General features: G+C 39.2%; 1 protein-coding gene, 1 non-coding gene and 1 pseudogene across 2 annotated transcripts; 2 read left to right on the forward strand and 1 right to left on the reverse strand.

Moving 5' to 3' along the window:
* The first annotated feature begins 8,083 nt into the window (after window positions 1-8,083).
* Window positions 8,084-9,440, forward strand: LOC111787826 (annotated as a pseudogene).
* Window positions 9,441-10,166: 726 nt separating this feature from the next.
* LOC111787827 (uncharacterized mitochondrial protein AtMg00810-like) lies at window positions 10,167-10,583 on the reverse strand. Its single transcript, XM_023667885.1, has one exon. It carries the CDS (start codon window positions 10,581-10,583, stop codon window positions 10,167-10,169), a length of 417 nt encoding a protein of 138 aa, XP_023523653.1.
* A 2,985-nt stretch (window positions 10,584-13,568) lies between these two features.
* On the forward strand, window positions 13,569-13,708 carry LOC111789457. The gene has a single exon (XR_002814355.1). It is a non-coding gene; the product is annotated as a small nucleolar RNA Z247 (small nucleolar RNA).
* The last annotated feature ends 12,057 nt before the right edge of the window (window positions 13,709-25,765 follow it).

Consider the following 25,765-nt stretch of genomic DNA (forward strand, 5'->3'; position numbering starts at 1 on the left):
GACTTCAAATCTCTAACTAGTATCTCCATAGACTTCTCCCATATGAAAAACCCTCCCTAAAAAAAAGTGACTCATGTTCAATAACATATGAAGAGTCTGGGGTATACTTCTACATTGTAGACATATGGAACACGTTATGCACGGTGGCAAGTGTAGGTGGTAGTGCCAATTTGGATGCTACTAGTCCTATTTTCTCTAGGATCTTAAAGGAACCTACAAATCTTGTGTGTAACTTGCCCTTCTTCCGAAAATTCAACACCCCTATCATAGGTGCAAATTTGAGAAAGACATGATCACCCATAACAAACTCAAGTTCCTTCCTACGAGTGTCTTCGTAGTGCTTTTGCCTGCTTTGTGCCTTCAGTATTCTTTATCTGATTGTTTGCACTGCTGCATTAATAATCTAAACCAACTCCGACCCTAGAAGTTGTTGCTCACCTACCTCTTCCTAGAAAATAGAAGTTTGACACCTACACTCGTATAGAATCTCTAAGGTTGCCATCTACAAAGTCACATGTAGCTATTATTATAAGCAAACTCCATTAAGTACAAGTTTTCATCCCAACAACCAGCAAAGTCTATAACACAATGTCCTCGACATGTCCTCTAGAATCTAGTTCAACCTCTCAATTTATCCATCCATATGTGGATGAAAAGTCGTACTTAACCTCAGTTACATACCCAACATCTTATGTAGACCCTTCTAGAAATGCAAGTTGAACCTTGTTTCCTGATCTCACGTGATGAAATTGGAATACTGTGTAGATGGACTATCTCTTTAACATACAACTGAGTCCACCTGTGCACTTGGTATGTGATTTTTCTAGGAATGAAGTGAGTTGTCTTGGTCCACCTATCTTCGAATGACTCAAATGATTGTGAAACTATGCTTGGTGTTTGGCAAATCCAAGATAAAGTCAATAATCACGTCTTCCCACTTCCATAGAGAAACATTAGCAGTTGCCACAACCCCGAAGGTCGCTATCTCGATTTATTTACATATTGAAAGGTTAGACATTGACCTACAAACTCAATTATTCTTCATTTCTTGCCACGAGTAACTAGTCTTTAAGCTCTTATACATCTTCATACTTTTAGGGTAGAACGTATAAGACATATAGTGGGCTTTAGTTATAATATCCTTCCAAATTTTCTCATCCCATGGAATGCATAGGCGGGCTTGCCACAACAAATTGTCATCTTACGAGACGTAAACCCCTTTGGCCTATCTATCTCTTACTATTCCCAGATCTTTTTAAGGTACCACCTAGGCTTGACTATGGCCAAGCATATGCTTAAGCTACTAAAAACCAATGAAAGAGAAAGATACGTGAATAATAATGTAGGTGTATGTGTCTATATATTGCATAACTGGAGAAGTAATATATGATCATATTTCAGTGAGATGATGCATATAATACTTGCGTACATAACTTGACTTCAATTCTATATGAGTCAAACGTATATACTCATACTATTTTGATCATATTGATAGTACATGTTATATCATGATATTCCATAAGGCATAAATGTGGTCATAAAATCATATTAGTCATACTCAACATATGGAAGTATATACATCACATCAACCTACATTAACATAAAAAAATTAATAACATGTACACAAATCACGTATTGTGATTCATACAACAAACAATTTCATCTAACCATGCTCAAAGCAATCCAATTGTAAATTTACTTACGATTTTAGGTTTAAGCAGGTGCTCCTATGCTCTCTGGTCTAATCATTCAAAGATTTAGCTTTGATGTGATCCAATTTCACCTGTCTTTCACGATGTTACTTAACCTAAGCCAGTCCTAAACAATGAGAAATAATCTTAATGGGCTAAAATAGTAGTTAACTAACATTTTCAAACTTTAATTAGGTTCAAATGCTTATTATCTAAAGTAGGTAAATCGAGCCACAATTGGCCATGTCGAGCCAAAGAGAGTTAGTTGGAGCCACCAAGTCAAGCGCAAGGGGAAATGGCTATTGGAAGTCGTACACAAGTTATAGCCTAGAGCTAAGCAGCACGCTTATTGCATATTATGGAGGCAGCTGGGAGCATCAGAGGGATGGGTTGCTCGCATTTAGTTATGAGCATGCATCAGCGATTTGTTGGGCTTGCTTCGTGGATTATGGTTTGGATAAGCACACTCAGATTGGACCGTCTAAAGACTTCGTGGACATGGGGCGAGGTTGTTGGGTTGAACATCTGTCTGCATTATGGGTTAACTGAGAGCGAGATGTCATAGTCCTGCTTGATAAGGGTGTGCTGCCTGTGGCTGCATGTCCATTCTAAATCCTTTTACCTTACTTCAATGTAAGTTAGCTATTTATTATTTTATCATTTTAATTTATGTGTATGTCTACACTTGTCACAATTGATTGATCTCAAAATGTACTATAGGAAGATACAACGGTTGTCAATCCTTCTTACCCAGATTATATGCTATGAATGTCCTTATTATTCCTTATTGTTTGCAAGCTTATAACATAACTTTCTCAAATTGATTTTAAAATGTTTTATTTAACTTTCTATGACCTCGTTTTTTTTAATTTTGTTTTTTAAGAGTGGGGTTAGATACTTGAGCATAGGTCATCCATACCAACAACAACCTAAGTTTTAGTTGCCTTACTTACTGGAGGACAAGAGTAAATGTTGTAATGATTGCACTGTAAATCCCTAAAAAAAAATGTGATTTTGATTGTTGGTTTTAGAGTCAAGTTTTCTCCTAGCATTCAAATCAACAAACATATGCGCTAAGAAATAAAGCAAGTTCCAGGTTGATGGTTGGTTGAGATTGAAGAATTGACGTTCTATTTACGAGAAGTTTTTTACGATCTTTGACTTTTGGAATCTTGTATGAGTGAGATTATCACAAAAGTTGATAAGATTGATCGTTAGCTGGCTACCTAGATGAGATACCCATCCAAGAATTGATGCTCACAGTTGAGACCATGGGCCAAATAAAGTTATACGAACTGGTGGCATCGAGCGTGAGGGTAGCTCGACAGACTTTATTGCCTACATGAAGGAACTTGTCGAAGGTTTATAAAACTCCCGAAAAGTGATGGGTTATGGTTTCAAGGATTGTCATTCCTTATAAGCTAGCTTATCGGGTCAATCCAACCGAGACAAAAGAAATTCAAAGGCAAGTGGAGGAGCTCATGGAGAAGGGCTATGTACCAGAAAGTTTGAGCCCATGTTCTATACGAGACTTATTGGTGCCAAACAAAGATGAAACTTGGCGCATATGCATGGATAATAGAGTCATCAACAAAATCACGGTAAAGATCGACATCCTATTCCTAGGTTAGACGATATGCTTGATTTATTGCATGATTCGTGTCTATTTTTAAAAATTATTTTGAAATATGGATATCATCAAATTAGAATGCACGTAGGAGATGAATGGAAAACAACTTTCAATATTAAGTTTGGATTGTATGAATGGCTTGTTATGCCTTTTAGGTTAACTAATGCTCCTAGTACACCTATACACTTAATATATAATGTTTTGAGAAAATATATGAGAAAACATGTTGTTTATATTGATGATATTATAATTTATTTGAAGATTTTGCTTGAGCATGTGGAGCATGTTAAATTAGTTTTGATTACCCATAGAAAAGAGAAATTTAATTTTAATAAGGGTAGTTTTTGCAGGGAAAAAGTTCACTCTATTGGCTTCATAGTTGATAAAAGTAAAATAGCATTAGATAGAGACAAAGTTAAATTCATTATGGATTTGCCAACACCAAAGAGTGCACGTAAAGTTTGGAGTTTTCATGAGTTAGCTAACCTCTATAAGAGATTTATAAATGATTTTAGAACCATAACTGAACTATTGGATGACTTAGTGAAAAATAATGTTGTTTTTAAATGGGGAGGAAGGCAAGAGAATGCATTCAATTTGCTTAGGCACAAATTAAGCAATGCATCATTATTTGTTTTGCCTAGCTTTTATAAAACTTTTAAAATTGGATGTGATGCATGTGGGTTAGTCATAAGTGTTGTTTTAATTCAAGATGAAAAGCCGTTAATGTATTTTAATGAAAAACTAAATGGGGCAACATTGAAATACCCTACCTATGATAAAGAATTATTTGTAGTTCATATATTGCATGTGCCGCAACACTACTTATGGCCCAGAGAATTTGTGATCCACTTTGATCATGAAAACTTGAAGTATGTGAAGGGTCAAAGCAAACTAAACCGTAGACATGCAAAGTGGGTGGAATTTATTGAAACATTTTCGTATGTCACCAAGTATAAGCAAGGTAAGGATAATACAGTAGCTGATGTGTTATCTAAAAGGTATGATCTCTTTACTTCTCTTACTGCAAAAATTCTTGGAGTTGAGCATATTATTAAATTATATAGAGATGACCAAGACTTTAGAACTATTTATGCATCTTGTCTTGCAAAAAAAAGTGGTGGATGATTACTCTGTGTTTCATAAATTTTTAATTACTAAGAGTATGCTTTGTATTCCTAAATGCTCTATAAAAGATTTGTTTTTTGGGACATCTTAGGATTAATAAAGTTTATAAGATGTTGCATAAACACTTCAAAAAAAAAATATGTCAACACAGAATTCGAACCTACACGCGAAGAGCTCAATTGATTTCAAACTTGTCGCATTAGTCACTCATGCACATCAACATTTGTTAGAAAAAACTATGTTTAATTTCATAAATTATGTAAAAGTCAAATGGTCAATTTGACTTATTCTTTGTGGAGATTAAAGGGGATCGGGAATAAACCCCGTCCACAAACATCTCGAATAAATTCCGTCCACAAACATCTTTTGTCGGAGACTATAAATACCCACAATATGTTATGTAAAATTCAGATTCATGGATGAATGTAATTCAGATTTCAAATTGAGACGTTTCACTTAGAAATCCGAGCATCATATTTTCCATTTCTAAGTTTCAAGCAATTCTTGTGGTAGAATTGCACCCGAGCCATTCAATCAAGCCTTGATCAAGTTAGATTATGGAGTGACTCAATTTAGAACAAGGTTCCAAAGCTTGCTTCTAGATCTTCGATAGTAAGAGGTAATCTAATTCTAGCCTTATCTCTTGGAATCTGAATGAATGTAATTCAGATTTCAAATTGAGACGTTTCCCTTAGAAATCCGAGCATCATATTTTCCATTTCTAAGTTTCAAGCAATTCTTGTGGTAGAATTGCACCCGAGTCATTCAATCAAGCCTTGATCAAGTTAGATTATGGAGTGACTCAATTTAGAACAAGGTTCCAAACCTTGCTTCTAGATCTTCGATCGTAAGAGGTAATCTAATTCTAGCCTTATCTCTTGGTTGATCCAAATTTCGTATAAAGAGGTGTTAATTACTTTGATTCAAGGGTTCTTACTAAAACTAAATCTTGGATCATTGGGTTGAGGATTAGGGTTGCCTTATCATTCAGGTGGTCAGATAGATGTCACTTGTTTGTCTTATTGGGCCTCATATGGTCGGATAGATGTCACTTGCCTGTCTTGTGTGGAGGTCACAACCTACTTTTTGTCAATGAGGTGGCCTCATGTGGTCAGATAGATGTCACTTGTCTGTCTTGTTGGGCCTCATGTGGTCAGATAGATGTCACTTGTCTGTCTTGTGTGGAGTTCACAACCTACTTTTTATCAATGAGGTGGGCCTCATGTGGTCGATAGATGTCACTTGTCTGTCTTGTGTGGAGGTCACAACCTACTTTTTGTCAATGAGGTTGTGACATGCAGATGTCACTTGTCTGTCTTATGTGGAGGTCACAACCTACTTTTTGTTTTTGTCAATGAGGTAGATGTCACTTGTCAGTCTTGTGTGGAGGTCACAACCTGCAGATGTTACTTGCCTGTCTTGTGTGGAGGTCACAACCTACATTTTGTCAATGAGGTAGATGTCACTTGTCTTGTGTGGAGGTCACAACCTGTCGATGTCACTTGTGTGCATGCCCTAAACTTAGTCGTGCTAATAGATTGGTAAATCCTCAAATATCGAACAAAGAACTCTAAAAGAAAAGGAGTCAACGCTCCTCAAAAGCAGTCTAAAAAATGACAAAAACTCCAAAGGAGTCGAGCCTCAATTAAGGGGAGGCGAACTTTGTTCGAGGGGAGGTGTTGGATGATGAAAGTCTCACATCGGCTAATTTAGGGGATGATCATGGGTTTATAAGTGAGGAATACTAACTCTATTATTGGTGTGAGGCCTTTTGGGGAAGCCCAAAGAGCCATGAGAGCTTATGCCCAAAGTGGATAATATCATACCATTGTGGAGAGTCACTTGTCTTGTTTGTCTATATGTGTCAATGAGGTTGTGATATGCAAGTTGTGACATGCAGATGTCACTTGTATGTCTTGTGTAGAGGTTGTGACCTACTTCTGATTAGGAGGGTCGTTGTGAAGAAGACTATTTTACCTCTTCTTTATTTCTTTGTTTTTTACAATAAAAATAGTTGGTATTATTATGGTGCCAGATTGAAATGTCATTGAATGTATCCATTTTTATTTTAATAGAATGAAATTCGTTTAGATATTAAAAATAAGATAAGTAAATGGAGAATAGAAAGAAAGAAAAATGAAGGGAACAAAGGATTCTCGAAGGGATTATTCATCCTAGATACTAGAAAAATTCCTTTCCTTTTGGCCACGAATTTGATACCACAAAAATTCCTTTTCTTTTGGCCAGGAAACCTTTGGCCTCCGCTAGCCTTTTTTTTTTCTTGTTTTTTTGTTTTTAATGAAATTGGGTCGGTTCATGACCTAGTTTTTCTACACTATAAACTCGAAACCAATCCGAACCGACTCAAATCCAAAAAAATAGAACAAACCAACCTAACCAAAAGAGTTATGAATAATGAAAATTTGAAATCGAGTAAGCTTTTGAACAATTTGGGCAAATCTACCTCCATACTCATTTTGAACAAGTTGAGGAGGTCTATAAATTTAGAGTTGGAGAGCAGTAAAAGTTATCGAGTGACCCTAGATTAGTATCGAGTCATATTAGATTTAGGTTAAAATGTGAGGAGTCCATGTCCAAATTTATAGGATTCAAAACAGACATATTAATGATTCATGGCATTCCAAGTACAAGTATAGAGGTTTGTAGTGTAAAATGAAGAAATGTTGAAGAAGGAGTTAGGCACGCCGAAGAAGAAGATTGACTATAACCAAGATGATATTACAAATATCTTCCACAACCTTTTCGTTGCCAGACAGCGCCGATGAGTCCTTCGGCGGCTGCATGAAGCTGTCCAGACAATCTCTGGCCTCCGTCATGGCTATAGACGCCATAGTGTTGACGCCATTATAGTCACCTTTCCCCAAGTAGTTCTTCCCATCCACGATGTCGTCGACGACATTGTTGTAGTGTTTAGCACAGGTGGCATCGCTCCTTAAGCTTGGGATCAGTTGCATTGGACTCCAAGGATTGGGTGAGGACACGACTTTGAGCAGCCTTGTTGTTGGCGAGGTTGAGGGTGAAGATGGCCAGCCCTTTTAGGTATGTGGTGCCAGCAGAATTCAACACGTTAAAGCAAAAAGATGGGTTTCTAGTTTTCTTGCAAACGGTGGAAATAAAGTCGTCTTGGGAAGCTACATGCATGGGCACCATCCCATTGAAGAACAGAACTGAAAAGACAATGGAAGAGACTGCAATAAAACTAGAAGATGCCATTTTTTATTTTTATTTTTTCTGTTGTTTCACACTGGTTGTGATGTCTTCCCTCTGATGTGATGGTTTTCGTCGTGGTTAACATATATCATCAGAGGCACGATCAGTGAAGTAAGGCACCATCCACTGTGTGCCAAAACTGAAAGCATAGTGGCATTTCCTTCGGTTACTGCATCGTTGGCCTATCCTCGTGCAGGGTGAGTGGGGAAAAAGCTTATTAAGTCTTGCTTTATCGTGTTTTTTGACCATATACCAAAGAATCCCTAACTCCTTACTCCTTAAGACCCTCCCATATTTCCTACTCTACTCCGGTGGTTACGTGTGTATTTGAGCATCGGAGACAGACGGATCATGCTTGGGGAGTCGCCACCCTCTCAAAATTCGATGGTATAGGCATCGGAGCATGGTGTGGAGTGAAGAAGCCGCCCTTTCTCTCTCCTCCAAAACCAAATCCCATGGGAAGTTCCCCTTCCAGTACTACAACGCCCTTGTGGTGTCTGTTCCCATTTGATCGCCACCGCAGCAGAGGGACATGGTCGTAGACACCGGCAGCCAACTGTCCTGGATTCAATGCCACGACAAAGTAAGGAGAAAATCAGTGAAGCCCATGATTATCTCTCCTCCTCTTCCTTGTGGTGTTTGTTCCCATTTGATCGCCGCCGCAGCAGCAGATGGACATGGTCGTAGACACCGGCAGCCAACTGTCCTGGATTCAATGCCACGACAAAGTAAGGAGAAAATCAGTGAAGCCCATGATTATCTCTCCTCCTCTTCCTTGTGGTGTTTGTTCCCATTTGATCGCCGCCGCAGCAGCAGAGGGACATGGTCGTAGACACCGGCAGCCAACTGTCCTGGATTTAATGCCACGGCAAAGTAAGGAGAAAATCAGTGAAGCCCATGATTATCTCTCCTCCTCTTTCTCTTTCCTTCCCTGTAACACCACTTTGTGCAGACCTCGAATTCCCGATTTTACCCTTCCTACTTCTTGTGACCCAACTCGCCACTGCCACTACTCCTACTTCTACGCGGATGGGACCCTGGCCAAGGGTAATCTCGTCACTGAAAAATTCAACTTCTCCAATTCCTTAACTACCCGCTCCCTCCTTCTTGGCTGCGCTACGGCCTCCACCCAAGANCAAAACAGGGGTATGTTGGGAATGAATACTGGACGCCTCTCCTTCATCTCCCAGGCCAAAATATCCAAGTTTTCCTATTGCGTTCCGGATCGAACCGGGTCGGATCTAACCGGCTTGTTCTACCTTGGAGACAACCCCAACTCCGCTAAATTCAAATACGTCAACATGTTGACTTTCCCCAAAAGTCGACGCTCCCCGAATCTTGACAAGTTGGCCTACACCCTCCCGATGAAGGGGATAAGAATAGGCAACAACAAACTCAACATCTCGCCCGCCGTTTTCAAACCGGACCCATCTGGGGCCGGTCAAACCATGATCGACTCCGGCTATGATTTGGCGTATTTGGTAGATGAGGCCTACAGCAAGGTCAGAGAAGAGATGGTCAGATTAGTGGGACCCATGATGAAGAAAGGATACGAATATGCCGCCGTCACCGACATGTGTTTCGACGGCGCAGTGGCGGCGACGGTGGATCGGAGGATCGGCGACATGTGGTTCCAGTTTGAAAATGGGGTGGAGATATTGGTCGGGAAAGGGGAAGGGTTATTGACGGAAGTGGAGAAAGGGGTGAAGTGCGTGGGGATCGGACGGCCAGATAGACTTGTGACTGAGATAGACTTGTGACTGAGAGTAATATAATCAAGTGTAGTGGATTGAAGGCATGATCAAGTGTAGTGGATTGAAGGCATGATCATGGATGATGGAGATTCATACAATTCTGTTGTGTATATATTTATATTATCAAATTTTGTTAAAAACAAAATTTGTTGTAATATCAATACTTATTGATCATTCATTTTATTGGGGAAGTATATGACTACAAATAATTTGTTTTTTTTAAGTTTCATACTTCCTAAATATAATTTAATGGGTTAATTTATAAAATTTGCAAAATAAATCATCATAATTTAAATGGGTTAATTTATCAAATTTGCAAAATAAATAATCATAATTTACATGATTAAATGTATAGATCTTGTAAGTGGGCTCTCTTTTCACCCTTGGGAGCCTTACTCCCCTTGCTCTCCCACTAGGCACAACTAAAACCAACCTTACTCTCTCACTAGGCACAACTAAAACTACTTTAGTAATGTACCCTTTATGACTCATGAACCTAAACATGTTTTGTCAATGAAAGATTGAATTGGCGGACAAATTGGTGCACCAATGTTGTCACACCAGATATGAGTCGCACATCAAGTTGAATTCTCATTCACGAATGAAATCAACATGCTTCATTCGTCGATGAAAGATTTGATTGGCGGACAAATAGGTGGCACCAATGTTGTCACACCATAGGTTAGGTGCTCGCGCTTGCGAAATCCCGAGCTCACGCAAGAGGACTTGAATTCAGATTAATTCGGCAATGGCATCATCAACCGCCTTGTATTCGGCCTCCGTACTAGAACAAGAAACTTTTGATTGTTTCCTTGAATTCCAGGAGATAAGATTGCCACCAACGAAAATCGCATAGCCTCCAGTGCTTTGACGGTCATCAGGATTCCCGACCCAATCAGAAGGCACTAAGAAAATCAGTGCTGGACTTTGTAAAACACAAGCCAACACTCTGTTGACACAGTGTACAGAAGTCCGGGAGGACATGAACTGGTACACTCTATTGACACAAAAGGAGATATCAGGACGTGTCAGAGACAAATATTGGAGAGCACCAACGACACTCCGATAGTGAGTAGTATCCTCAGGCGAGAGCTTTTCACCACCATCCAATAACAACTTCTCACTAGGAAGCATAAGTTTCACCACCATCCAATAACAACTTCTCACTAGGAAGCATAAGTGTGGGCACGGAGGTGAGCATATTGATTTTTAACAATAAATCTTGAATGTATTTATGTTGTGTCAAAACGTACATTGGAAGTATGACGACCTCAATCCCAAGAAACTAACTCAAAGTGGACAATATCATACCATGTGGAGATCCATGATTCCTAACATGGTATAAGATACAAAGTTTATTCATTAACAATGTCTACCATATCTTCTTCCTCCTCCCCATCCACCATCTCTAACACGATCTCATCTACCATGGCGTCAACTTTTGGCCCAATCCCTCTCCACCACGTCACAATCTGTCTCACCAAAAATAACTTCATCATATGGCGCGCCCAGTGTCATGGTCATGCTCGTCCAATGCGTGTTACGCATGGCCGCATGCCCATGACATGCCAAACCCTTTGTCTTTCCATGGTCTAGTGTTTTACTATTTTTAATTTTTAGGAAGTGTGACGTTTCGGAAAAATCGTGTTTAGGCCTGCCAGACATGAAATGCCTTAGAATGTACTATAGGGGATATGACTAGTTGTCAACTTCTCCCTACCAATAGTTGTATACTGTGAGCCGTTGTTGTTACTATATTGCTTGCATATATAACGTCTCTTTCAAAATCTCTCTTTCGAAAATCTCTCTCTGCCCTCGTTTTCTAAAACCTTCTTAAACTAAGGCCAGAGGCCCGAGCATACGTCGCTTGGTCGTAGGTGACGTAAGAACGAATTGGCTTAGCTCACTTGTCATTGGAAAGCGAGTGTCGCACAATCGCAAGTCCGCAGCTATCAAGAGTACGATTGTGACAAGTGGTATCATAGCTTTGTTAGCTCTGTGACATAGCAAAGACCGAAACCATGTCAACGACAAAGTCAACACCCAAATTAAAAGCCGACCGACTTACTTTAATAGAGGAGGAAATGTTGTTCCTCAAAGAAGTCCCTGACACCATTCGCTTCTTACAAGCACGATCACGGAATGAAAGGAAAAGTTGTAGAAATCGACGCAATGGGCAACCACCTAGATGGGTTGCCAATCACAGAACTAATGTTTCGGGTGGCCTTACTCGAAGAAAGAGTTGCTCCTACGAGCAGCTCAAGACCTTCTGGTAGCCCCAATAGCTTTGTCGCGCACAAGGAGGGACGTGGCGAAGAGTTCGACGTGCTACAAAATATCATGATGAGTTTGTTTAATAGATTAGCTGACGAATTCAGAGCAACGATCGATGCCATCCAAGAAAAGATAGCCAACATGAACACCCGAATTGGGGTGACCATGAAAGCTCCAGTTCTAAAGTATTCTCTAATTTATTTATCGTAAGCTCCCGTTCCTCGAGAACTACACCAAATGTTGCCAAGGTTTCCTTCCTATCGCATCATTCATCACCTTTTGTTAGTATCTCACATTTTAATTAATAATTCAACTAATAGTGTGAAATACGGCAATAAACGACCTGAATAAAAATCAGTTCTATGTTTTCATTGTTTCTAAATTATATAGGATAATAAAACTTAAAACTTAAATTAAAGATATGTCAATATTATTAATATTTCAAGCGGCGGGGATAATTCAACATTTAATGTTATATAATTCAACTTTTAATGTTATAGATGTTATATCTTATAGATACAAATATAATAATTTTTTATATCTTCCATTTTGCTTCCCTCCCTTTATTTTTCTTCTACATTATATTTTAATTATGTTTACTGACATAGGAAAATGTTGCCATTTTCAAACTTTCTAATTTTCTTTTCTTTCTTAAAATTTTCTCTTTTATTTAATTTTAATTCTTTTAAGCTGTTCAATTCTACTTCCCTATTAAATTTTTTAATCAGTTTCTTCGACTCTAATTCTTTTAAGCGGTTCAATTCTACTTCCATATCTAATTATTTTAAACCATTCGACTCTAATTCTTTTAAGCGGTTCAATTCTACTTCCATATCTAATTATTTTAAACCATTTAAATCTTTTAATCAGTTTGTTCGAGTTTAATTCTATAATTCTTTTATGCAATTTTTTCCAAAGAGTTTAATTCTACTCCAATGTCTAAATCGTTTAATTCTATAATTCTTTTAATCAGTTTATTACAAGGAGTTTAATTTACTCCCATATCTAAATCGTTTAATTCTCTAAATTGTTTAATTTGGTTGAGCACGTTAATTCTATTCCCATAATTTTTTTTTTTGGCTTTACTATTTCCAAATGTATTTTTTTATTTTATCTGTTTTCCAATCTTCCTCTATTTATGTCTTTCTTTCCCTTTTTTCCTTTTTTCATTCTGTTTCCAAATCTTCATATTTTTAATATCTTCCTTTTCCCTATCTTCCTCTCTTACTATCTTTCTTCCTTTTTTTTTTCTCCCTCTTTTCATTCGGTTTCCAAATCTTCATTTTTTTTTTAAATTTGAATATGTTTTCAAGATCTTCCTTTTCCCTATCTTCCTCTCTTACTTATCTATTTATTCTTTTTTTTTTTTTTTTCTGACCAATTTTAATGAACTCTTTGCTATGATAAGATAATTTCTAATTCAGATCATTCCAACAGATAATTTCTAAATTTCTAACCCAGATCTAAATAATTGTTAATATCCTTAGTATGAACGAAAACGTAAATCTGACTACTAACCTTTTCAAATGACATCTCTCTTCCTTTATCTACCTACTATCTCTCCATTATCTACTTATCTCTCCATAATTGTCTAAACATCTCTCCATCATTATTGTCTAATCTCTCCATTATATGCATTTTTTCAAAATATTTTCTTTCTGATTCTGTTTTGTTTGCTGAATTATTGATACGAGGGAGGTATTTCAGGGGAGGGGCTGAGAGATTAAAGAAGAGGTGGTCAGTTTTTTTTTTCTTCTTTATTTTGTTATTTTATTTTAATATATATATATATTAAACCATCTTCTTTATTTTGTTATTTTTATTTTAATACATACATATATATATATATTAGACCTAACGGGGCGTTATAATGATGATGTAATCGCGTATCTCCTCACTAGTCTTGACCCTGACTATGATCCCTTCGTTACCTCGATGACTACTAAGAGTGAAGCCCTCACGCTTGATGATGTGTTTGCATATCTAATGGCGTTTAAAGCTCGCCAACTACAACACCAAGTTGAACTTCAGTTAAATTCTGGATCTTCGGCTAATTATGCTAGTCGTGGTGGTCAGCAGAAGAACCGTGGGCGTAGGGATCGTGGTGGTGGCTGGTGGTCATCGTGACCCTTCTGCTCGTCCTTTCTGCCAGATTTGCGGCAAAGTGAGGCATACACAAAACTTAGAATTTCCCACAAATTTGTTAGGCAAGAGATTTTCTAGGTCACGCAATCATGAAATACCCCAACAACCTCAATCACACAGAAGTTAGAAGTTTTTTTTGGAGTTAAAAGGTTTGTGTAACGCCAAAAAGGGGGGCTAAGTCAACTGAGGGGCAAAAATGTCATTTTGCCTCTCCAACCCTAATAGGGGTCCAAGGAGAACCCCATCAGATCCCCTGCAAAAGAAAGAAGGAGTTTGAGAGGTTAGCGAGGCCGACGCTCCGTCAAGACCCAAGAACATTTCGCGAGGTAAGGTTCTGACAACATTTCTCATATCTGAGTTTTCCCTATGTGAATCGATCCTAAAATGCTGAAATATTCACCTAAGAACAACTCTACGCACAATCTGTGAAGAAGTTTGGCCGAGACCTCAACCCGAAGGCGGAGATCCGAAAATCGTTTGAGAACGGTGAGCGAACTTCTGACGTTCTTAACTCGTCCAATATTCAAGCAAAAATTATAAAAAAAAATGCTAAGACGTAGCCTGTAACACGATCTAGAACTTTGCCGAAGAAACCATATCGATCCAATCTACGGATCGAAAGATATGAAAATCAGAAAAGGGAACTGTGTTACGGATTTCAGAGGACAGCGAAGAAAGAAAGAAAAAAAAAAGGATCGGCCGGCGAGCGACGGAGGGCGGCGACAAGCGTCAGACACGCGTCTACCGTCGGCTGGAGCAATGCAGCTCTAGCAAGGCGACGACATGTGTCGCCTGCAAGGCCGAGCCGAACCGCAAATGCGGGTCGAGCCGAGCCGAACCGGACCGGCCGACCCGCGACTGCGCAGAAGTTGTCGCCCGTGCAGCCTGCGACAAGCGCCTTCCCGCGCCGTGGCCCTCGCACGCCCAGTGCACTGCTGGCGCGTGAGCGCGCGTGAAACGGATGTTTTGGCCTGGTTGCTCTCTGTTTACCCGATTTTTGTCCCGATTCCAGTTCTAATACTGTTTTTACACGAATAGGGACCTAATATAAAGAAATCAGTATTTTTGGACACCTCATGGGGAAGGAAACGCTAGGAAAAAGGCACGTGTCAACCAGGTAAGTCACCACCCGGTATTTAGTTAGAAATACTTGTAGGATTCACTTGGATTGCATGCATGCTAGTAGTTTTACTTCAGATTAGCTCTCCATGTAAATTATTAGTTAGAGTAATTGTTATGATTGTATTGGGTGAATTACATGAGTGTTGCTGTATGCTTTAAGCTTCCACCGTATGTATGCATGCGTTTAATTTATGTTGGAATTGTATATGCCTTGTTCCGGGTGCTTGATGGACGAATTCGCCCCATCGAGCGCGAACTTCGTGCTCTGGGTGCTTGATGGAGGTCATCGCCCCGTTGAGCCGGTATGCCTAGTTTGCATGAATTACATACTATGATGTTAGAAGAAGGTTGCATGCACACGCTGTTAATTGCTAGGGCCCATTTCTATGATAAGCTTAGGGAATTACTATTAGGAGCGATATGTCACTCCAGCCAGACTTAATTTTCCCTTAGGAACTTAGTGGTTTACCACGACAAGAAAGTACCTCAGAGTATTCATAGATTGCTAGTGTGAGAACGGTATCTATAGCTTCGTGGGAGGACCAAGAGTCCCTGATCAATCCTTACTTCTCTTAGCCTTTTCGCATGGGAAATGTGTCCCCACGTCGTACAACCCATTAGCTGCATGGGAATGGGTTGGGTCGCGCCCCCCATAGGGGGGACTATATGGGCGTAGGGGTTTTCGGCACACCCCTAGGCTAGGTACCATGTAGTCCCAGATAGCCATGTAGAGGTAGCACCTCATACAGAGATACCGACCATATTAGCTTTGCGTTAGGAACCTCTAGGCATTTAATGAAAGGATGATGAACCGGTGAAACCCAAGGGGCAAGCCCCAAGGGAATAAGATTAGAACCAGATGTCCTAGAACCGAAGTAGGAAACCGTGGGAATTCTGTTAAATTAAGATGCGAAGAGAGCCTACGAGCCTACAAGTAGGTGGCTTACTGAGTATAATTTTTATACTCATCCTTGCTATGTTTCCTTTTTTTTTTAGGAGCGCGAGGCGTCGGTCAGGGGCGGGCGTGATGGAGACGGGGATTGTCATAGAGGAATGAGTTGTCCCGGGGCGTCAGTCCAGTCTTTATTTTTTTTTTATTTGCATTCTTTTGAAATCTGTTGTTTGTCGTCGAAAATCTTTATTCGAATTTAAGGATTTTCTTTATTTCATATTTAAATCACTTTGTGCATTTGTGTCTTGTCGTTAGTCACGATCCGTAGTAAATTATTGGGTCGTGACAAATTTGGCATCAGAGCAACCAGGTTATAGGTCCTGTAGACATTTAGGATAGAGAGTCGTGTCCTCTGTGACTTCGCTCGTCAAACACATGCCGCTCACGACCAAATGTTCTCACGCGATGGAAACATAGAGACAAAGGTTAAGCTAGTATTTATAGAGTATACCCTGACCGACTATGGCATTATAATTGCACATTACCTAGGAGATGTGCTAAGAATGAATTGTAACCATAGTTCCTTTTTCTATTGAGGTAGATAATGGCACCAAAGAGACGCGAACGATATGTAGGGCCCGGACTCGGAAGGAGAAGAAGAGAGAAAGTTTAGGACACCTCGGTTCCAACACCTGAAGAGGAACAAACTGAATTTTAGGAGGAGGTTGGGGATACGCCCCAAACGAGCAAGGGGACAGTACCACAGCCATCAAGAACGAAAAGACGCAGAAGGAAGGCCAAGGCCCGAAGGCTGCTTGATCCACCCCCTACTGCTCCCTTCTCCGAGGAGGTCCCCTCGGGTCCAACCCCGTGTACAGCAGTCCCGCAAAACCAGCCATTAGCCATGCCCACAGCTGAGATGTTTCAGACGTTCATGATGACGTCGATAGAAAATCAGGCTCTGACGAACCAGATGATACAAACCATGATGGCTAATCAGTCAACATGGCAAGGGAGCAAGGATTAAGGAACTATGACTGTGGAGTCCCGCTACTTAAGAGATTTCCAGAGGCATAAACCTCCTTCCTTTGACAGAGGCAAGGTGGATCCCATTGCCGCTGAGAACTGGCTAGAGGCCATAGAGACGGCCTTCCATTTTATGAACTACCCGCCAAAGTATGAAGTCCATTGTGGGACGTATATGCTGAAAGGAGAGGCGCACTTCTGGTGGAAGGGTGCTCAGAAGACCATTCTACCACAAAGAGAGTTTATTACATGGTATTAGTTTAAAGATGCATACCTCCACAAACACTACCCAATCACTGCTAGAGTGAAAATGCAGGCAACATTCCTCGCACTGAAACAGGGAGACAGATCAGTGGAGGAATATGATTTGGAGTTCAATAGACTGGCGAGGTTTTCTCCCGCCTATGTTAGTTCTAAGGAGTTGAAGAGAGAACAATTTATCGCTGGCCTGAAGGAGGAACTTAGGGGGAATGTGGCATCCCAGTCATCCTTCGTCTATACGAAAGCCCTTCAAGTGGCGACCCTGCTCGACTCGCCCCGCACCGACAAGCTGCAGTTGGGAATAGCTCAACCATCCCACACTACAGCCCAGGGAAAGGTTGATGGTGTTAATATAACACATGCGGAAGCAATTTGGATCTTAGGCACTTTTAGAACATCAATGATAGTAAATAACTAGCATGTTCATAAGTATTAAAACTTAATTAGTTTAGATACTAACCTTTTGTAGTTCAAACTCCTTTTTCCTCACGAACCGATTTCGAACCACCACTAGTGTCTTCTCCAGTATCCTCCGACCTTAGAACGGGATTGTGGAATCCGGTGAGTGACTAAACTTGGGAGGGATTTTGTATATGTGAAGAGAGTGTTTGTGAGAGGTTTTTCTCAAAGTTTTCCACTAAGAAGAAGAAGACCTTCCATGTATCATGATCACTCTATTTAAAGAGTCATGTTTGCATGTTCATGCAAATTTGAGATCACCAAATTTTGACACTTAAAATTCCACTCAAATGTTTGGGATTATGTGGCAAGCATGCATGTTTGAGTTAACCAAATTTTGACACTCAAAATTCCACTCAAACTTGTGGGGTTTATTTGGCAAACATGCAAGTTTGGTTAAACCAAATTTTGACACCTCAAAATTCCACTAACATGATTTTTCCATTAGATGAAAGTCAACATTTTGACTTTCTTCATTTTAATTAGATGAAAGTCAACATTTTGACTTTCTTCATTTTAATGGGATGAAAGTCAACATTTTGACTTTCTTCATTTTAATTCAACAATTAATTTGAATAATGAATTTCAAATTAAAGTAACATTAAATAATTAATTAAACTATTTAATTAATATTTAATATTAATTCAAATGCCAATCCCAGTCAATTCCGACACATAATTGATTAAGATATTTAAATCTTATTTAAATATCTCAGATTCTCTCTTTTCGTTTAATTCGTAAATAAAATAAAATTGCGGTTAAATATATCGTATATATGTAACGCATATTCCCTAATTTGAATTCGAACACTTCGAACTCACTCGTCACACTGTTCTATGGTTTAGTCCGATATGAGCTAGCAGAGGGACCTAATGGACCTATAGATCATGGGCTCCAACGATTCAAGATTAACCGATTAAACTCATTAACCTGGTTAACCAACATTCGTTAACTACTAGGACACTCCACTATAGCCTAGTAGTTGCACTCCCCTCACTATAGATATATTTCTGTCCATCTGATATAACCATGATTAGTAAGTCGATCCTTCACAGGTTGTTCGTAACTAGAGCTGGGTCAATTTACCGTTTTACCCCTGAAGTTACTTCTTGTTCCTTATGTCTCACTGATCCTCTAATAAACAATTGGTTTGTGGTCCAACCAGTAAACCGAATCCCTCTCAGGCCAATGAGAGGGTGGGGCCCCTTGTTCAAGACCTGGAGTCAGTGCTTAAGGGAACTACCTTTCTTCTATCCCTAAAAGTGGGTAGGAGTGAATTCCGTCTTGCACCCCACGTCCCCAGCCATTCACCCAGTCTTACCCCTGAAATGGGAGGCCTGTTGAGTCGGCGAACTAGAGCCACTCTCACCCATGCAAATCTAAGGATAATTCCGAATAAACAGGAGTTCATGGTTAGCTCAGGATTAAAACCGAGTTACCTAGGTTATCGAATGAAAAGAAAATCAGTCTCAACAGTAAACGACTTTATAAAGTGAGAGTGGTTTTCTTCATGGTCCGATCTTATGCAATACTCATTGCATAGGACGCCCCCACTCACATGTCTCCACATGCACAATTTAGTGATCGCATTGTTTATATCATATACAAAAGTGGGCCGCATCCATAGTGTCCCCAGAATAAGGTACTCAGCCTTATCCTTATACTATAGATCATTTTGACTATATACTTGAACTTGATCCACTCTTATGTCTCTACATATAGTTCAAGTAGTCATACTATAGCCAGAGTGTTCTTAGTTTATTGGATTTAGATTAATGATCGTAAAGTTCACTTTATTCAATAACAATTTTTTCTGAATAAACAACAATAATAACTTTATTGAAAATAGAATATATCTTTGTTTACAAACTATGAGTTTTAGGACATAAAACCCAACAAAATCCCACTTGGACTAAAACTCTAGTGGGGTTTTATAACGTTGAGTAGAGAGAAATACAATAAACTAGGGCATCACATACTCATGCCTTTTCTCCCACTTGCCCTAGATTACATAACTCGTAGTCCTAGACTCACTAGGTGCCCTTCAAACACTTTAGCCGTGAGGGGCTTTGTAAATGGATCAGCAATGTTGTGCTCTGAAGCTATCTGTGTGACGATCACATCTCCTCGTTGCACAATCTCCCTTATGAGATGATATTTGCGCTCAATATGTTTTCCTCGCTTATGGCTTCTTGGTTCTTTTGAATTTGCAACTGCTCCACTGTTATCACAATAAAGAGTGACGGGAAGATGCATATTTGGAACGACTTCCAAATCAGTTAAGAACTTCCTAAGCCATACAGATTCTTTCGCTGCTTCACAAGCAGCAACATACTCAGCCTCCATGGTAGAATCAGCAATGCAACCTTGCTTTATGCTTCTCCATATTATTGCTCCTCCGTTCAGAGTGAAGACATATCCTGATGTCGATTTTCTCGAATCTACATCGGTCTGAAAATCTGAGTCAGTGTACCCTGTAAGGATCAGATCCTTAGCACCGTACATTAGCATATAATCCCTCGTTCTCCTAAGATACTTGAGGATATTCTTAACGGCAGTTCAATGAGCACATCCCGGATTGGACAGATATCTGCTGACAATTCCCACAACATAGCATATGTCGGGTCGGGTACATAGCATGGCATACATCAGACTGCCGACCGCTGATGCATAGGGAATGTGTCTCATATCCTCAACTTCTTGAGTTGTCACAGGTACGCTACCCGTGTTTGGCCATTTTGCTTTAGTATTATTTGATTCGGGTTCGACACATTCATTCGTATCTGAAGAGTTTGTAGAGCTAGCACATCTAGAGAAAGAACTTTTAGAGATTACCCTATTAGTGTCTACTCCTGCTCACGAGCTGTTGCTAGCTACCCAATAGGGTTAAGGGAGGTGGTGTAACAATATCAGGACGTGTCATCGAAGCTACACTGATAGTGTTAAGCATGCAAGACTTCGATGTCATCTTGGGTATGGATTGGCTAGGCGAGAATCGTGTTTTGATAGATTGCGAGACTTGAATAGTGACTCTCACGCTCCCGTCAAGGGACAACTTTACCTACAAGGGAGCCACTTCCAAGGGTGCCCCAAGCGTCATAACATCGCTATGGGCTAAGAAGCTGATTCGTAGTGGCGCAAGTGCATTTCTAGCCAGCGTGACCTTAGACAATAGTAACAAACAAATAAGCTCATCGATACACATCAGTACACATCGTCAGCGTAAGGAATTTTTGGTGTATGCGCTAGTACTCGCACTATTGGATTGTATAGTAATCTCATGGTGTACAACGATGCCTCAAGGAAAGGTCTAGGGGTGCGTGTTGGTGTTGATGGTAAAGTGATTGTATTTGCCACCTAATAGCTTAAGAAATATGAGCGTTTATCTGACCCTCAATTTGAAGTTAGCAACTATGGTGTTCGCGTTAAAAATATAGTGACATTACTTATATGGTGAAAAGGTAAATGGTATTTACTAACCATAAGTGCCTCAAGTATCTTATTTACGCAGAAAGAGTTGAAGATGAGACAAACGAGATGGTTGGAGTTCATAAACGATTATGATACCAAGATCCTTTATCATCTATGTAAAGCTAACATAGTGGCCGATGTGTTGAGTAGAAAGACAACTCACTCTTCTGGCATGTCATTTTTGGGGCTCCAAATCTCTAAAAATTTCACTAGATGGTCATAATTCAAGTCATTTTGGGCTTAGTATGAGGTAAAATAGTCAAAAGATCACCTTGCACGCACCTTCACACACCCCATGCGTGGCAGGAAAGGCTTCTATGCACAATTTCACTTGCAACGGGCTCACGTGCAAATACCTCGGCCAATCATTGCGGCCCTTAATTTAAGCATAAGTTAACATAAACACCCAAAAAAAATTCACTACTTGACACACATCCCACTCACGTGCACTCAAAACATTGCCTCATTGATTCTCCTTCAATGAACGTAGGGTCGGCGCATGTCCTTCCACCTCCATGAGCGCACTTAGATTTAATCAACCCCCCACGCATGTGCACTCAAATTTTGCAATATTTCCTAATACCTTTCAATTTTTATATATTTTTCTACAAAACTCGATTGCCTTCTTCAAAAAAGTACGAAGTTTTTAAATCCAATAAAGTTAATTTCATTCAATTTCATTACTGTAAAAAAAAAAAAAGATAAACACATTCAAAGTAGGGGCAATTTCTTAAAACTTACCATTTTTTGACCTTGAATGGAACTCCAATTTTTAAGTATCGTCCCTCTCAAGTTCCTTCACAAAATTTGTTCAAAATGATCTCCTAATACCTAACCAATAATTTCTAGAAGTGATTAAACATCTAAATGTTTGAATATGAAGAAAAATAGTTGCTAAAAACTCATAACTATTACATTCGATTTTTCCTTGTTTCTTAACACATTCTAGTGTCTAGATCAATAGCAAAACGTTATGAGCAATTTTCGTGAAGAAAGCTTGGTAAAAAATGACTCTAAATCATCGAATCTAGTGGTGGAATATTGTTTTCTTTAACTTTCTTTCCAAAACCCTAACCTCTTCTTTTCTCTTTCTTTTTTCTTCTTTCTTTTGTTTATCCTCTCTTTTTCAAGTGGCTTCATCATCCCATTAAGACCATGACCAAGGCAATCGGCTTGTTGTGCACGGACTTCAAATCTCTTACTAATATCTCCATAGACTTCTCCCATATGAAAAACCCTCCCTAAAAAAAAGTGACTTATGTTCGATAAAAAAAAGTAGACATATGGAACACGTTATGCACGGTGGCAAGTGTAGGTGGTAGTGCCAATTTGTATGTGACTAGTCCTATTTTCTCTAGGATCTCAAAGGGACCTACAAATCTTGTGTGCAACTTGCCCTTCTTCCGAAAATTCAACACCCCTATCATAGGTGCAACTTTGAGAAAGACATGATCACCTGTAACAAACTCAAGTTCCTTCCTACGAGTGTCTTTGTAGTGCTTTTGCCTGCTTCGTGCCTTCAGTATTCTTTATCTGATTGTTTGCACTACTGCATTAATAATCTAAGCCAACTCTGACCGTAGAAGTTGTTGTTCACCTACCTCTTCCTAGAAAATAGAAGTTTGACACCTACATCGTACAGAGTCTTAAGGTTGCCATCTACAAAGTCACATGTAGTTATTATTATAAGCAAACTTCATTAAGTACAAGTGTTCATCCCAACAACGAGTAAAGTCTATAACACAATGGCAACAACATGTCCTCTAGAATCTAGTTCAACCTCTCAGTTTATCCATCCATATGTGGATGAAAAGTCGTACTTAGCCTCAGTTACATACCCAACATCTTATGTAGACCCTTCTAGAAATGCAAGGTGAACCCTGTTTCTTGATCTCACGTGATGAAATTGGAATATCGTGTAGATGGACTATCTCTTTAACAAACAGCTGAGTACACCTGTCCACTTGGTATGTGATTTTTCTAGGAATGAAGTGAGTTGTCTTGGTCCACCTATCTTCGAATGACCCAAATGATTGTGAAACTATGCTTGGTGTTTGGCAAATCCAAGATAAAGTCAATAATCACGTCTTCCCACTTCCATTGAGAAACATTAGCAGTTGCCACAACCCCGAAGGTTGCTATCTCGGTTTATTTACCTCTTGAAAGGTCAGACATTGACCTACACACTCAATTATTCTTCATTTCTTGCCACTAGTGACTAGTCTTTAAGCCCTTATACATCTTCATACTTTTAGGGTAGAACGTATAAGACATATAGTGGGCTTTAGTTATAATATCCTTCCAAATTTTCTCATCCCATGGTATGCATAGGCGGGCTTGTCACAACAAATTGTCATCTTACGAGACGTAAACCCCTTTGGCCTATCTGCCTTTTACTATTCCCAGATCTTTTTAAGGTACCACCTAGGCTTGACTATGGTCAAGCCCATGCTTAAGCTACTAAAAACCAACGAAAGAGAAAGAAATGTGAATAATAATGTAGGTGTATGTGTCTATATATTGCATAACTGGAGAAATAATATATGATCATAATTCAGTGAGATGATGCATATAATACTGGCATACATAACTTGAGTTCAATTCTTTATGAGTCGAACATATATACTCATAGTATTTTGATCATATTGATAGTACATTTTATATCATGATATTTCATAAGGCATAAATGTGGTCATAAAATCATATTAGTCATATTCAACATACATTGAAGTATATACATCACAAGAACCTACATTAACATAAAAAAATTAATAACATGTACACAAATATCAAGTATTGTTATTCATACAACAAACAATTTCATCAAACCATGCTCAAGGCAATCCAATCGTAAATTTACTTACGATTTAGGGTTAAGCAAGTGCTCCTAAGCTCTCTGGTCTAATCATTCAAAGGTTTAGCTTTGATGTGATCCAATTTCACGTGGAATGTTACTTAACCTAAGCCAGTCCTAAACAATGAGAAATAATCTTAATGGGCTAAAATAGTAGTTAACTAACATTTTCAAACCTTAATTAAGTTCAAAATGCTTATTATCTAAAGTAGGTAAATCGAGCCACAATTGGCCATGTGGAGCCAAAGAGAGTTAGTTGGAGCCACCAAGTCAAGCGCAAGGGGAAATGGCTATTGGAAGTCGTATACAAGTTATAGCCTAGAGCTCAGCTGCATGCTTATTGCATATGATGGAGGCAGCTGGGAGCATACAGAGGGATGGGTTGCTCGCATTTAGTTCCGAGCATGCATCAGCGATTTGTTGGGCTTGCTTCGTGGATTAAGGTTCGGTTAAGCACACTCAGATTGGACCGTCTAAAGACTTCGTGGACATGGGGCGAGGTTGTTGTGTTGAACATGTGTCTGCATTATGGGTTAATTGAGAGTGAGATGTTATAGTCATGCTGGATAAGGGTGTGGGGTTGCCTGTGGCTGCATGTCCATTCTAAATCCTTTTATTACTTCAATGTAAGTTAGCTATTTATTATTTTATCATTTTAATTTATGTATATGTCTACACTTGTGAAAGTTGATTGATCTCAAAATCAACGGTTATCAATCCTTCCTACTCAGATTATATGCTATGAATGTCCTTATTGTTCCTTATTGCAGGCAAGCTTATAACATTACTTTCTCAAATTGATTTTAAAATGTTTTATTTAACTTTCTATGACCTCGCGTTTTTAAATTTGTTTTTTAAGATGGGTTAGAGACTTGAGCACAGGTCATCCATTCCATCAACAGCCTAAATTTTAGTTGCCTTACTTACTCAAGGACAAGAGTAAATGTTGTAATGATGTGATGGTTGGTATGAGAGAAGTTTTCTCCTAGAATTCAAATCAACAAACATATGCGCTAAGAAACAGAGCAAGTCCCAGGTTGATGGCTGGTTGAGATTAAAGAATTGACGTTCTATTTAGGAGAAGTTTTTGATGATCTTTTGACTTTTGGAATCTTGTATGAGTGAGATTATTACAAAAGTTGATAATATTGATCTTTAGCTGGCTACCTAGATGAGATACCCATCCAAGAATTGATGCCCACAATTCAGACCATGGGTCAAATAAAGTTATACAAACTAGTGGCACCGAGCGTGAGGGTAGCTCGACAGACTTCATTACCTACATGAAGCAACTTGTCGAAGGTTTATAAAATTCCCAAAAAGTGATGGCTTAGATGGTTTCAAACCTTTCTAAAGATATAAAAACTGCCCTGTGATGTGGCAGTTGCGATGGATTTAAGAGCCAAACTCCAAATTCGATGCACAATCAAGTATAACAAAGTAAAGTTCTCAGTGCCTAAGCCTTTTCTTGGAGTTCAAGATGCTAACCCTCTAAAAAAATTTATCTTTGACCTCGAGTCACAAGTATCGTGGCAAAAATAACAAAAGTCACGTTGGCAACAATGCACATAGCACAACTAAGAATGTATGGTGGAGATCTGTGATATAGAGGGTCCTCTTAGGACTTTGTTTTTAGTTAAAGTCCTCGTACTAATGGAGATGATGTTTTTCAATGATCTTCCCCTATTAGCCAATGTGGGGCTACTCTTTTCAATAATATGCTCCATTTGAACAAAATACACCATAGAACCTCCCCTAAGGTCCCCTTCATCCTTTGCTCGATACTTAGCCACTTTGACTACACCTTCAAAGGGCTCACAACTTCTT

This window comes from Cucurbita pepo, chromosome LG02 (genome assembly GCF_002806865.2).
Source record: "Cucurbita pepo subsp. pepo cultivar mu-cu-16 chromosome LG02, ASM280686v2, whole genome shotgun sequence".
Taxonomy (NCBI): domain Eukaryota; kingdom Viridiplantae; phylum Streptophyta; class Magnoliopsida; order Cucurbitales; family Cucurbitaceae; genus Cucurbita; species Cucurbita pepo.